The sequence below is a fragment of the Colletes latitarsis genome, chromosome 3 (genome assembly GCF_051014445.1).
Source record: "Colletes latitarsis isolate SP2378_abdomen chromosome 3, iyColLati1, whole genome shotgun sequence".
Classification (NCBI taxonomy): Eukaryota; Metazoa; Arthropoda; class Insecta; order Hymenoptera; family Colletidae; genus Colletes; species Colletes latitarsis.
Window position 1 is genome coordinate 35,717,393 of NC_135136.1, and position 13,500 is coordinate 35,730,892.

At 38.4% G+C, this 13,500-nt stretch overlaps 1 protein-coding gene across 2 annotated transcripts in view; it reads left to right on the forward strand.

The window, feature by feature from the left end:
- Positions 1-4,800: 4,800 nt before the first annotated feature.
- Tok (tolloid-like protein 1 tolkin) overlaps positions 4,801-13,500 on the forward strand; it is a 68,761-nt gene continuing 60,061 nt past the window's right edge. The window contains exon 1 of one of the 2 annotated variants that reach the window (XM_076761942.1): positions 4,801-5,418. In XM_076761942.1, coding sequence (XP_076618057.1) covers positions 5,223-5,418 — 196 coding nt within the window. In that variant the 5' untranslated portion in view covers positions 4,801-5,222. Of the gene's footprint in view, positions 5,419-11,142; positions 12,554-13,500 lie in introns of those variants that run through there. The other variant, XM_076761943.1, reaches the window with a different exon arrangement.

Here is a 13,500-nt window from a genome sequence, read left to right on the forward strand (position 1 = left end):
CTTTTTTAGTCAGGATTTTCAGAATAATCTTTCCGTGCTCGTTGCCTGAGCTCATGCACATGCCCAGGTGCGATTTGCATGAGCGAGTGCAACGGGGCACGACGAAAAATTATAAAAATTCCTAATAATATTTATCAGCGACTGACATTGCGCTAGCGTATCGTGCGCGACGTAATTTCCACATGTGTGTGTGTGTGGTTAGGCTGTGGAGTTGCGTCGTTTTAAAAGTTTATTATAATTTGTAAATAAAATTCTATTTCGTCTTGCACATATTTTTTGCATACGCGTAGATTATAGTACAGAATATTTAATAAAATATAAACACCAATAAACTGAAGAAATTCGACTATCATCATTTATACCATAATACAATAATTTATTTCATTTATACAATAATATACTTTATCGAAGATTTTATTACATTAAAATAACGTAATATATATAATAAGGATACGCAATGGTCGCTTGCCTTTGTCAGTTGATTTCAGGCATTGGTACGTAAACGTTAGAGTGTGAATGTTTGCAATGTCTGGGTGTCGGAGGAACCCCGGGGAGTCCTCTCTAGTTTAGGTCGCGCCCGGACATTAAGAATGAGAACCGTGGAGTGTTTGTTTGCGAGAATGAGTTTTGCAATTTTTTAATTATAGGGTTAGGTAGGTAGGTAACTTTCTCTCTGGTATGTGTGTTAAATCTAAGTAGGTAGGGTCAGGGCAGGGCTGCCACATTAGTTAATCGGGTAGGCGCGTTTTCGCGTGGCAGTTCTATTCCTGTAGTTACGATTTCGAGGGTAGAAATCTTGTTGATTCAAACAGTGTATGCTGTTTGTTTTAGCTTTATTTTCGACTTCTCGAATCGCGCGACTCTTAAAGTCGCTCTCTCGCGCTCGCGGTCGTGATTAGGTCCCTTACGAAACGCTCGTCCCGCTCGAGATTCACCACGTATGCTCGACCAACAATTCGTATATTGTTGGAAGACTACGTATTGCACATAATCTCGAGCCCAGTCTAAAGTAAGTTTCAGGCTTTGGCAGGACCGCCGAAGAAAGAAAAGGCTCTATACGAGCTGAAGAGGCCCTAACAAATTGATTCAAGAGTGGGCTACAACAAATGGCTTTTCATCTTCATCTTCGGATGAGAATGGAAAGTCATTCTGTCACTACTTTGTCACTTAACTCGTCTATAGTTGTAGTTTGTTTTTTGGCTGGCTCATATATGCATGTACTTTGTACGTGATTGCACCATATATGCCAGCCATCCCTCCCCTGTGTCCTTTTGGCTGGCTCACATATGCATGTACTTCGTACATGATTGCACCATATATGCCAGTCATCAGGACAACTCGCGGTTATGATATACATAGTGTTGCGAATATGCAATAATCGCGTTTGCTTGTAGAGTTGCGAATCACTATTTTTCGCGTCTCCTTTTCAGGGTAGTGTTGCGAATAATTACAATCTCGTGATTGTTTTTATGCAAACTTAGGTACTGGGAGTTTGCTTTAAATATAGCGTTGCGAATAATTGATAAACGCGATTGCTTGTAGAGTTGCGAATCACTATTTTTTGCGTTTCCTTTTCAGGGTAGTGTTGCGAACAATCACGATTCGCGATTGCTTTTTCACTCTTGTATACATATAATGGATATCAACCGCGTTTGCAATTTTCATATCATAAATTAGCGTTGCGATTCTGATTCATCGTGCGATTTTTTATTTAGCGTTGCGACATTTTTGATGCCCAAATTCTACCCAAACTGTAGTATTAAAAGTAGTTAGTTCATTTTGTGGCCAGTACATGTAAATCCACATGTACCATGATTCCCCAGATTAAAGTTAGAGTTGCGAATAATATACAATGTTCGCGTTTGCTCGTAGAGTTGCGAATAAATATGTATCGCGTTGATATGTCAGTGTTGCGAATAAACACGATCCGCGATTGTATTTTTGCAAACTCAGGAACCGGGCGTTTGCTTTAAAAATAGCGTCGCGAATTATTGATAAACGCGATTGATTTAGAGTTGCGAATCACTAGTTTTCGCGTTTGCTTTTCAGGGTAGTGTTGCGAATAATTACTATTCGCGGTTGCTTTTATTGTTGCAAATCGCGTTTGGAATTTTTCTATTATAAATTAGCGTTGCGATTCTGATTCGTCGCGTTGTTTTCCCCGTAGTGTTGCGTTATTTAAAACGTCTAGCTTCATCCTAACCAGTGCCACTGTAGTTAATTGTAGTTTGCAGTAGATAGTTTATTTCATGCATATGTATTTGTGTCTGCCACTGAAGACGCCAGTTCCTGATCCAGCAGTTTTGGGCATAACGCGATTTGCATTAGCGTTGCGAAATATAAATATCTATTAAAGATAGAGTTTCGAATATACAATAATCGCGTTTGCTCATAGCGTTGCGAATTCCTACTTTTCGCGTCTCCTTTTCAGGGTAGTGTCGCGAATTCCATACGCGATTGCTTTAATTGTTATTTAATAATAGTGTTGCGAATACACTGATCGGTTTGCTCTTAGCGTTGCGAATTACTATTTTTCGCGTTTCCTTTTCAGGGTAGTGTTGCGAATAATCACCATTCGCAGTTGCTTTTATTGTTATGAAACGCGTTTGTAATTTTTATATTATAAATTAGAGTTGCGGTCTTGATCTATCGCGTTTTTTATTAAATAGAGTTGCGATTCAATGCCTAAAATTTGACGCTGGTCAGGGATCATCACGACGATATTTTTTTTTTTATATTTTCTGTATTTCATAAATTGATACTAACATAAACATTTTTGTTTCAGTGCCAACGGTATCCTGTGAGAAGAAAAAGGCTAAGAACAAGCCTGAAACAGTTGTAGCTCATTATTAAAGTTAGCGTTGCGTACTATTTATCATGGATGCACGTGATTTTGTTAGTATTGCGAATAATCAAACGCCCTAAGTGGCTGCTCTCGTGAAATCCTTCATTTTTACGAATATTGACGCATCCCGCGATTGTTTGTGACAATTTTTTAACTAATATTCAATAAAGTTGCGAATAACAAAGCGCCCTACGTGGCTGCTCTCGGGAGATTTTTCATTTTATATTTATTAAATTAGTGTTGCGATATGAAACATGGTCCACGTACGGTTTGTTTTGAATTTATTACAAGTGGACGATATCTGTTTTTTCTCCTATTTTTCATGTTGTAAATTAGGTGTTATCATTGGAAATACTGTTGAGAAAAACATTTCATATCTGTGAAAAGATACATTTCATTTTTCATTTGTTGAAGTTAATTCAAGCAATTTTTATGAATTATACAATTTTATTGTGCATTTGATATAGTTAAATATTATTATTATGTTAATGGTGATGATAATGACGAGGATAAATACAATTAAATATTGAGATTTCTATAATTGTGGCTATTTGTTGTTAGAATTATTACGGGATATATTATTTTGTTCAATCGCATTTATCTTGCAAGAAATTTTTTGCAAATCAGTAGTGTATATTTTTATAAATATTTTGATTTTTTTGCAATTAATAAAGTTTGCTCGCGATTATTGTTTATATTTTGATAAATTAAAAGCTTGTAGTAAAAAGGTACGAAAATGATGCAATTCGATGTTTTATATCGATGTATGTTATATTAACGCGTGCTCGTTATTACATCTTTTTCTATGACAGTAATTTAAATGTCGATACAGTAAAATATGGTTATTCCAATATGATTAACTGAAAATATTTTCAATTTATGGAATCATATGCTAAATTTTGCTTTAACAAATCGGTTGTTTTTAATACGTTTTCTATCGATTATGAAGTATTACATTTGTTAAACTATTCTTTTTTTATCTTAATACTGAATTGAATTTTATAATTTTAATTTTTTAGTACCTAATAAAGGTATAATTTAAATTTTATTTTTATCGATTTATAATTAATGCATATCTTGTTAATGAATTCAGTTATTTAATTGATAGGAAAATTCATTTTTCTTCGCGAGAGATAGTGAAACTCTTTTATAATATTTTTTTAAACAATCAATGCAGTCATATATAGTCAATATCAATCACCTTAAATAGTTCTGGAAAATCATTTTATTGAATTGTGTTTCATAATGGTCTGTTTGTGTTTCAGGACATCTTCGTGAAAGAAACAAGGAGCAACATATTATTATATACTTGTTTAATTATATTTATAGGTAGAATGTACATAATGTAAATATAGAATGATAAGAATTATTACAATATGAGGCATGTCAGTTATGTTTCAGGAAATGTTCGTGAAAAACACAAGGAGCAACATATATTAATATGTATACTTGTTTCGTTATGTTTATAGGTGGAATGTACATAATGTAAATATAGAATGATAAGAATTATTACAATATGAGGCATGAATAATTTTGAAAAATCACTTTATTGAATTGTGTTCCATACTTGTCAGTTTATGTTTCAGAAAGTGGAAACAACAAGAAGCAACATATTGTTTAGCTATATTTATAGGTAGAATATACACAATATATACACAAGTTTAGGATACACAATGTGTACACAAATTTAGGTTATACACAAATTGAGATTTAGGTGGAAGTTGTTTATGAGAAACGTCGTTGATTTAAGTTGGAATGATTGATTTAATTTTCGATCGAGTTTTTTGTCGTCTTAGTATCTTTTCACAGGCAAATTCTTCTGTAAACTCCTTTCTTGTTGGTTTGTTAGTTTTTCGAACGATTGATCTAATCACGTTCATCGTTTTTCGTAGAAATTCCTCGCCAAAGGAGGGTGGTTGGGGCGAGGCTCGGGTGGGTCTCCATTCGCAGCAACCTCCTAGTGGTGAGACCTGGGGATTATTATTTGGCATATAACTAATTTCATTGCTTGTTACTGTATAATACAATTATTTAATAATTAATTACATGCCAAATAATATGAGCTAATGGCTGCGATCTTCCTCGTGTAGTTTCGTATAAATATAGCTTCTTCATCATTTCCAAATCGATCAATATCTTCGATCGTTCAAATCGTAACTCTCGCCATATTTAGTTTCAATTCTCATAGTTGATAGCGTCATACTTTAATTACATTCTGAATCAATAATTGGATTTGACACGGAAATAGTAACAAGAGCTTAAAGTAGTGTTTCTCAAATTTCTTTTAGTTTTTGGTTTTCTGATTTTTATTTGTATACCACAGACGAAGTATACAAGTGCACTTATTATTAATTAGTAGATTTATAGTTACACGTACATGTATCGAATGTACGAACTATCAATAAAGTGCATTTCTTATGATATTACAAATGGTCTCGATACTATAATAATTATTGAAAATATTTTTCGATCGCACATGCTTGAGGCGCCAACTAGCATCGAAGAAAACGGACTATTTCTCGACAAACTTGGACGGTTTGTCGTAGATGGCGATGCAATTCTTCGTACTGCAGGTACTTGCTTTCACAGCAACAATTTTTATAATGTAATTTGCTAGGAATTAAATTTAATTAATATTTTGTGGTATACAAATTTTCGATAGATAAATACAAGAGAAAAATACAAAAGAAACTCTTAGTAGAAACGACTTCAACGCGAGCAAAGCCACAGGTAATAACCAGTATTAGAATATGCATTAAGGATCGAGTTAATTTAACTGTTTCGTAATGGATTAATCAGCTAATTGCCGAATTTGTTCGATTTATTAATAACTTCTAGCGTCTCCATAATGTGATTTCCACTAATGAACAACGTATTCTACATAAGTAATTAAGGCAGTTGCTCGAAGGAATAACTCGATGTTTGTTAATTAGAAAATTAGTAGAACACGAACGACACACTGCATATCGCATTTATTATTTCATGGCAACAATTGTCAGCAAAAGGTAGATAAATAACGAAATGACGAATACAGATTGCATTTAAATGTACGTATTTAATAACAAAATTTATATGTATTATCCATTTAAGACAGAAAATGATTATTCAATTAATTCGTTAACGAACAATCTTTTTCGTACCGAGTTTGTTTAATACGTAATCAAATCACAAAGAGTCGAAATGGAACACTAGGGTCCTTTGTACTCGATTTTGAATTTACAAGCAATCGAAGTTGTACAAACGTGTATGTATATCCTTCACTCGACGCGCGATGATCGCTGTGACGAGCAAAATACGTTAGGCCAATGAATAGGGCTGTGTGTGCATGACGCGTGATTTCTTTTCCCTTTTTACACGCAGAGCATAGTGCTTCTGCGAAATCAGACAAGGTGCGTCCGCTGTCGGAATTTCAGCGCAAAAAATTAGGTTTTTTTTTAAATGTTCACCACTGTTTAAGTTATAAAAGGCGTACAAGGGCCCACTATTCGCAAACCAGTACATAAAAGAAAGCATTTCATTATTGAACGTTTCACACATCGAGCTATTGATCGAACAATTTCACATGATTGAATCGAACGTACGAATTTTCCGAAATACGATTAAAACTCTATCGATATATTCTTTGCGCAGTACAAAATTACATTTACCCCGTATGCATCGCTTTTTCGATGATCTCAATTTTTACAAATTTACGTATCGGAGAGGCTTACTTTTCCTTCCTTTACGCTTTTCAATTTAAATACTTATTTTTTCGTGATTCGTTTGTTACCAGTTTTCATTGTTCCCGCACGAGAAATTCACGCTCGAAATTACGGCCGCGCGTCGCGAAGCACCCTTTACAATTAAATCTTTCGCACAGTCATCGAAAACGATAAAGTTATTTCTTCATGCTCGTATCGAAAGAGCGGTCGTCATTCACGGTATTCGTTTCACTCGAGCACATCGTTACGCAGCTTCATGTTCCATTACCAGAAAATATTCAACCGGAATGATCGATCTGAATATCCTCTCGTAACTTCGCGAAGCTACCGGTGATATCGCAGGTATACTTCCGCATCGACGGTAAGATAATCTGCCCTCCGTGTCAGTGTTCTTCAACCTCGATATCGCGCGAGGAAACCATTCGCGACTATACGCGTCCATCGAACGAAACATTGAGTCACTTTTAGCCACGCTGCGAAGGAATAAATTTCACATTAAATTCGTAAAAAATTTGACGAATAAAAAAGTATCGCGTTCCTTTCGATTCGTCTCTGGATTTGGATGGACGTCGATGTTACTCGTTCGAAACAAGAATTGAAGGACACTGTCACGTTGAATCTCGGCGTCGACCGGAGCCAGCAGACGTCGAGTATATCGAGTTTCTTTCGACGACGATATCGTTAGACTTTGCAAATGATGTTTAGCCCCCGTTCGAAATCCTTGGATTTCTATCTTCCGCGGTATCGTCGAGACGAGATCGCCTAACGGGAGACGAAGTCTGGAGAGACGAAAGCTCTTCGACGCGCATCTAATCGGCTTCATTATGCGCGCAGCAAAGAGTGCGTGTTAACGCTGATTAATTACTCGTTGGCAGCTCGTTTAAACGAGCACAACGCGCTGGTTTTTCGTTCTCCGTCGATTTCTCCGCTTCCGTTCCACCCTCATGCGTCTCTCTTTACCCGCGCCAACCTCGCTTCACGGTTTTTCTTCGCGGTTCGTCCATTTTTCTTCGTCGGTCCCGCGATAAATTCCACTATATTACTCGTTGTAACGCATTATACACGCCTGCGAGCGAATTGAAATCACAATGGAACAATTTCTTCGGCGATGAGACTGCTGCTTATCTGGGAAAGTATTTTTACGACGAGGATCGCTCGAAAATGAATCTCTCACGTAAGCATTTCGCACGCCATTCGAAAGGTTCTCACGCTATTGCTACTTTTTTTTCGTAAACTATTCTAATAAAAAAGACAGGTTTACAGTTTCTGACGACCTTTTTAAAATTGGGAAACGTCGATTCGATTATTCTGACCAGGAGAATTCGATAAACTATGAAAGAAGAGTGACAAGGGTGGAGATGGGAAGGATTTAGGGGGGGTTAAACTTGGCGATTTTAATTAATGTCGCTAGCTCCGTCGACGGATCCACTTTACAACGGCACCCCTATATCGTAACGCAGGATCTTTCAATCGCGTGGAAACTTTTCACGTTAATTATTTCGCCGTGGAAGCTCCTGCAAGGGCGCGGATCGTCGCGACCAGAGGGGGCTGCTAGGGGTGGGAAGGCTTTCGAGTTTTCTGCGTTTGCATCGAGCGCAGGAAAATTAGAAACCGAACGCGAAAGAAGATCGCGTAGCCAGATAACTTTCCGACCGGCTTCTTCGCGGTCCCGTTTCGTGGTTTGAATTTTCTGAAAAGTTTCCGCGGAAAGATTTGTCAGGAAGAGGCAGTCCGTCTAGAATTTTGAAGAGAATGGGAAGATCTTTCTTTTACAGTTTCTTTAAAATTCACAAAATCGATGTATTTGATCAAGTCAAACTTGTATACTGTTCGTTCGAATAGTTTCTGACGGAAGTGAATGAATCGAAAAATTTGTATATGGATGGAAAATAAAATGCATCAAAACTATTGCAATTTATACATTTCGAATGAGAATTTTTCTTTTTCATTTTCTTCAAAATTCGTAAAATTGACCTAGCTGATCGAGTCAAACTCTTGTGTACTGTTCGTTCGAATAGCTTCGAAAATGAATCGAACAATTTGTATAATTTTTAAAAAATTAATCCACGAAGATCAGTTTAAATTGCTGTTGCATTGAACAGACTGCCCCCTTAATTGTAACGGGCGTTTTCGGTCTCTCCCTCGCCAGAGGGTTGGATCTAACAGAATCGTGGAGGTACAGGGCGGACGTTTAAAATATTTCACGCTAATTGTAGCGAAGTTTGCGCTCGTGCAGTGGCTCGTTACGGCCCGGATAGTCATGGAATCCCGCGGGCAAAACCGTTTATTTCGAATCCTTACGATTCGCCAGTAAGTTTGGCGCAATGTTTCGCGTTTCGTTGCATTGTGTGCTCGAGCACGATTAAATTAAATATTTAAAATTGTATCGCAAGCGCGACCCCCTTGTTCGCTTGCGTCGATATTTTATTGTTGTTTCCGTTCGAGAGTCGCGACTGTCGGGTGCACGCGTGTAACGTTAGGATCGGTTCATTATTTTTGGAAAATTACGAATTGGGTCGTTTCGAATTAAACGTTCGATATCGAGATGCAAATTTTCGATGAAAATCAAGAGAAGTCCGATTTTATCTTTCGGTAAAATTTAGTATGCAATTTCACGCGCTGCTCTGACCACGAACACCTTACTTATTACTCCATATATCCTTTGCCTTAATGATTTTAATTAAACAACTCTCGGGGGTCTAATAGTTTATTCAACCCTATTGTCTTGTTCGCAGCTATTCTTGATAAATTAAGGTTACTTGGTACCGTGAGACATAAATGTACATTGCAGTCTGTTTCGACCAACATTAATTACGAAAGAAATATTATTTAAATTTTAACTATTTTATAGTAGAAATCCGGTGTAGGGGATGCGAAGGTGTTTGGTTTTTCCACAAGTTTGTCAACTTTGGGGGTTTTCCCTGTGCTTTGTCTTTTACCTGGCGTTCTGTTGAGTTCATAATTATACTTTTTTTAAACTGCTTTCCTACGATAATGCTTACAAAGTATTTTACTAAGAGAACCTTGTGGTCGAAACGTTGAAATTAAGGAACATTCATTCTTCCTATTATTCCCGCATTTTATTAATCATACTAACAAAAAAACAATTCTACGAACGAAAGTTTGTGAATGTTTACTTTCCAAATACAGAAATTGATAGTCGTACTTCAACGAAAAGATACCAGCAGTCGAATAAATTGTCGGGTATATTGCTCGTACACGATGGTCGAATGTAAACAAGCATAGATACCGAATAATCGTAAAAACGAGTGCAGTATTAGCTCGTAAATTCACGTTTTCAAATTGTATAAATTGCTCCAATCCTCCAATTATTATTTCTCCAAGAATGTTTCTTAAAAAGAATTCCAAACAACATAGAAGATGTCTGTAAGAAAGAATTTACATGGTCATATCTCTCAACACTTTTTTGTAACACCGTGTTAATAGAATACATTGCCATTGCCAAACAGTTTGGCAACGTTCTGCATTAGTCACAGTCGGGGGGGTTGAAATTCAAATGGACTCGATTCGTTTCGGCGCCTCGAATCATTTGTTTTTCATCGGTTCGTCGTGTAACGCGGACTTGTTCGTTCGTGCGTGATGTTAACGGAGAATTCGGTTTTTCCCCCCCGTACCTTCAGAGATTATTCTCGTGGAGGGTTTCTGTGCAGCGTCGACATGCACTTACCCTCGGATAGACAGGCAGGGTTCCTAAAGGGTGATCCCATGACAGTAATCCGATACTTGACCGATACAGGTCGTTGCGTGGGATATGAAACACGTGTTTCCGTGGGCGACGGACCCCGCCACTTTTGGAATATTTATCAATATGTACCCGAAAGCGACGCCGATGCGTCGTTCTTCTTCCGACTATGCTTATTAAGTAGCGTCGTTTATATCAGCAATGCAGGAACTATGAGCAAATCGTTCCATTTAGAGGCAGGCGTTCCTCCAAAGTATACGTTTAGGACAACATTAGGATCACCTTCTAACAAGTGGGAAAAAAGAAATATTCTACATCACTATAGGTAGGGAGATATGGGTCTAGAAAGACCCAGAGTTAAGGGGATCTTCTACTGTAAACCGGTAAAAAGTTCGATTCTTTTTTGCATTTTCTTAAAGAATATTCTTAGAAATATTATCTTTTCTGAACTAGCTTCCATGATATCTGAATATCCATTTGATCGATTTTGTTCAAATTTGGCGCGTACCTTCAGTACATGTGTTGCTATAACCCGCAGCACGATGAAGTCAAAATTATTATTTTTTCTATTTTTTTTTAGCCCGCTGAAGTTAAAAACAACACAAAAAATCGATATTTCAACTTCAAAATGTTGCTATCTTTTTAATTATCAATTTTTTCCTGTCCTGTGGTAGAATAATGTATCCTGATTAAGAGTCTTTTCCGTCTTTTTTTTTTCAAATAGAATAGCTGGGAATTGTGGTAATCATGAGAACACTTTTTCGATACGCGATCGCGTACGAGGCTCTGTACTAGCACTAATTTTGACTATTTCTCGTCGTAAAAATTAGTAAACATTATCGAAAAAGTGACAAATACATAAAAAAAACACCGATGCAAGAAGTCGCATAGTTTCTTTATAAAAAAGATACCAAAGAAAACAAAAAAAAACGCATTTCACAGTAGAAGACCCCCTCAACGCTAGAATCACCGAAGTGGTCAAAATGATTCATTCATAATTTCTAATAAAAATTGTAAGGAATTTACTAGGCTAGATTTTTGAAAATCCACCCTAGTTTTCTCACGAGACAGTGAATAAACGTTAATCTTCCATTGCATCGTACGTTTCTTCGAGCATCTGTCGTTTTAATTTCTGTGGCACGACTAAATACACCATAATTGTCGGTAGTAATAGCGTTAATGCGTTCTGCCAGGGGTTGGTAGCGTACAGAGAAGCGGCGTGAGTTTTCGGGTGGCGAGGATACACACTTTAGGAGTTGGCTGGTGCCCGAGCCGCGGAAGCTCGGTCAGTGTCTCGGCCACCCTCGTGCCGTGCAGGTTTGCGAGGGAGGAGACTGGTTGTTCCCGGCATCCCCTCTAGATATACATACACATTCCCCCTCCCCCTCACTCCTCCTCTCTGTCCCTCTCTCGACTTAATGCCAGTACGAGCGCGCGCTTTCGAACGACGCGTCGTGTCGGCCGCGAGGGACGATCAGTCTGTTCTCCACGTTCTCCACGCAAGGACGATCTCGCCCGCCGGCAATCCGTCCTCTAATCTGTGACGCGAACTTTGACCGCGGCTCCCCTGCCGCCTTCGCTCGCGATCTTTCCTTATCGCCGTCGATGACGAACGTCTGGTGAAGAGCTGTCCGATCGGACCGCGCGGCCCGAACCTCAGTAAACGATTACGCGCACGCCGCGGTCGATCTATTCCCTATTCGTAGATCGTTTCGTAGTTCACGCGACTCCGCGATACCGTTCTTTGTTACGCGTCGTCGAGAACTACGAGCGAATCGTCCCTTTCGCGACGTAGCAATCAATTTTTTTGCCCGACCGAAGGACACGCCGATCCATTCGTTCTGGCAAGGGTTGCTCTCTCGAAGGATATCTCTTCCCAAAGTACGGAGATGTGATCGGTGGTTTCGCCACGTCGAGAAAGTTTTTCCCGCGTTTGCGTGTGGTGGTTCGGTTTCTTGTCAGTGGAGGACCGAAGGTTCGACGCGGGTGAACGAAGAGGGTGAAAGAGAAGTGGCAAATGCATCGGTGTAGACGGTAGTACGATTGGTCCCTTATGGCCTAGCCGATACGCGGCAGGCGATCGTTAGTCCGTTGGTACGATCGACGTTATCGAGATGAGGCTGCTCGAGGTGATTTCGATCCTCTGTTTGGCGACCCGGTACACCGACTGCCGGGCGGTCGACGGCGATTTCAGGGAGAGGGACTTCGGGAGGCATAGACGCAGGTTCACCGCGGAGGAGCTTCTCAATAACAAGTTTCCGCACGCAATCAGCGATGATCTAGACCTGGACGTTTGCAAGGCGGGTAAGCGGAGAAACTTTTTCTTAAGGAGTACGCCGACGAGATAGAGAACAGGGAATATCGACGTCTACGTAGCTTGAAATCCGATGCTTGTATTTCACGAGTTCGCGACAGGTGAAACGAGGGAAGTTTTCTTTTTCGACCGGCGATTCCCTTCGAACGGTTTCGATGCGTCAATCATCGAAACGTGACTTTCGAATAATATTATCGCGTATTTGTCACGATTTCGAGATTAAAATGATCGACTTGGATAAAATGTACGATAGTGAATTTCGACGAGGGTGCAAAATAAATAAGCATTTTCCAATTGTCTGAGAGCAAAGTGTTGTACACGTAAAAAATTTCACGGATTCGGTCTGGCGATCAACGCGTTAAATATGTAACTGGTACTCAAAAGTTTGAACCACCCTTCGATTTTTATAAAAGTGAACCTTTCTTTTATACACGCGTACTCGTTTTATTGCAAATATTATTATTTTATATCGAACGAACATTAGTTCTGTACGATGTAAGATAAAAAGATGCATGTCGTAAATATATTCTTTAGAAATGTTAAAGAGTTTACACGAAGCGTTGAATTTTATCGTTTCGCTAAACACGCATCTACTAGTGATTAATTATCTGGTTGTTTTGACTTAGATATTGTTTCGTAGGTAAGTAACATCAGTCTTCGAGATATTTTTACGAATTCATAGCGATAAAATGTCTGGATCCGAATGTAATTATAATTTTTGTCTATAATTATACTTGAATTCGCGTATGAACGAACAAGAAGAGCGTTTCAAACTTTTTAACAGCGTCGTATGTGAAACTTCAGTTGAAAACAGAGGAAAGAATTAGATACGAAATTGCTCGTGCAAGAAGGAAACAGAAAACTTTTAGTGTATTAGAAGGAGATTATAAAAACAACTTATTCTGTACGAAAGTGTGTACACACTGCTTTTGTCGCT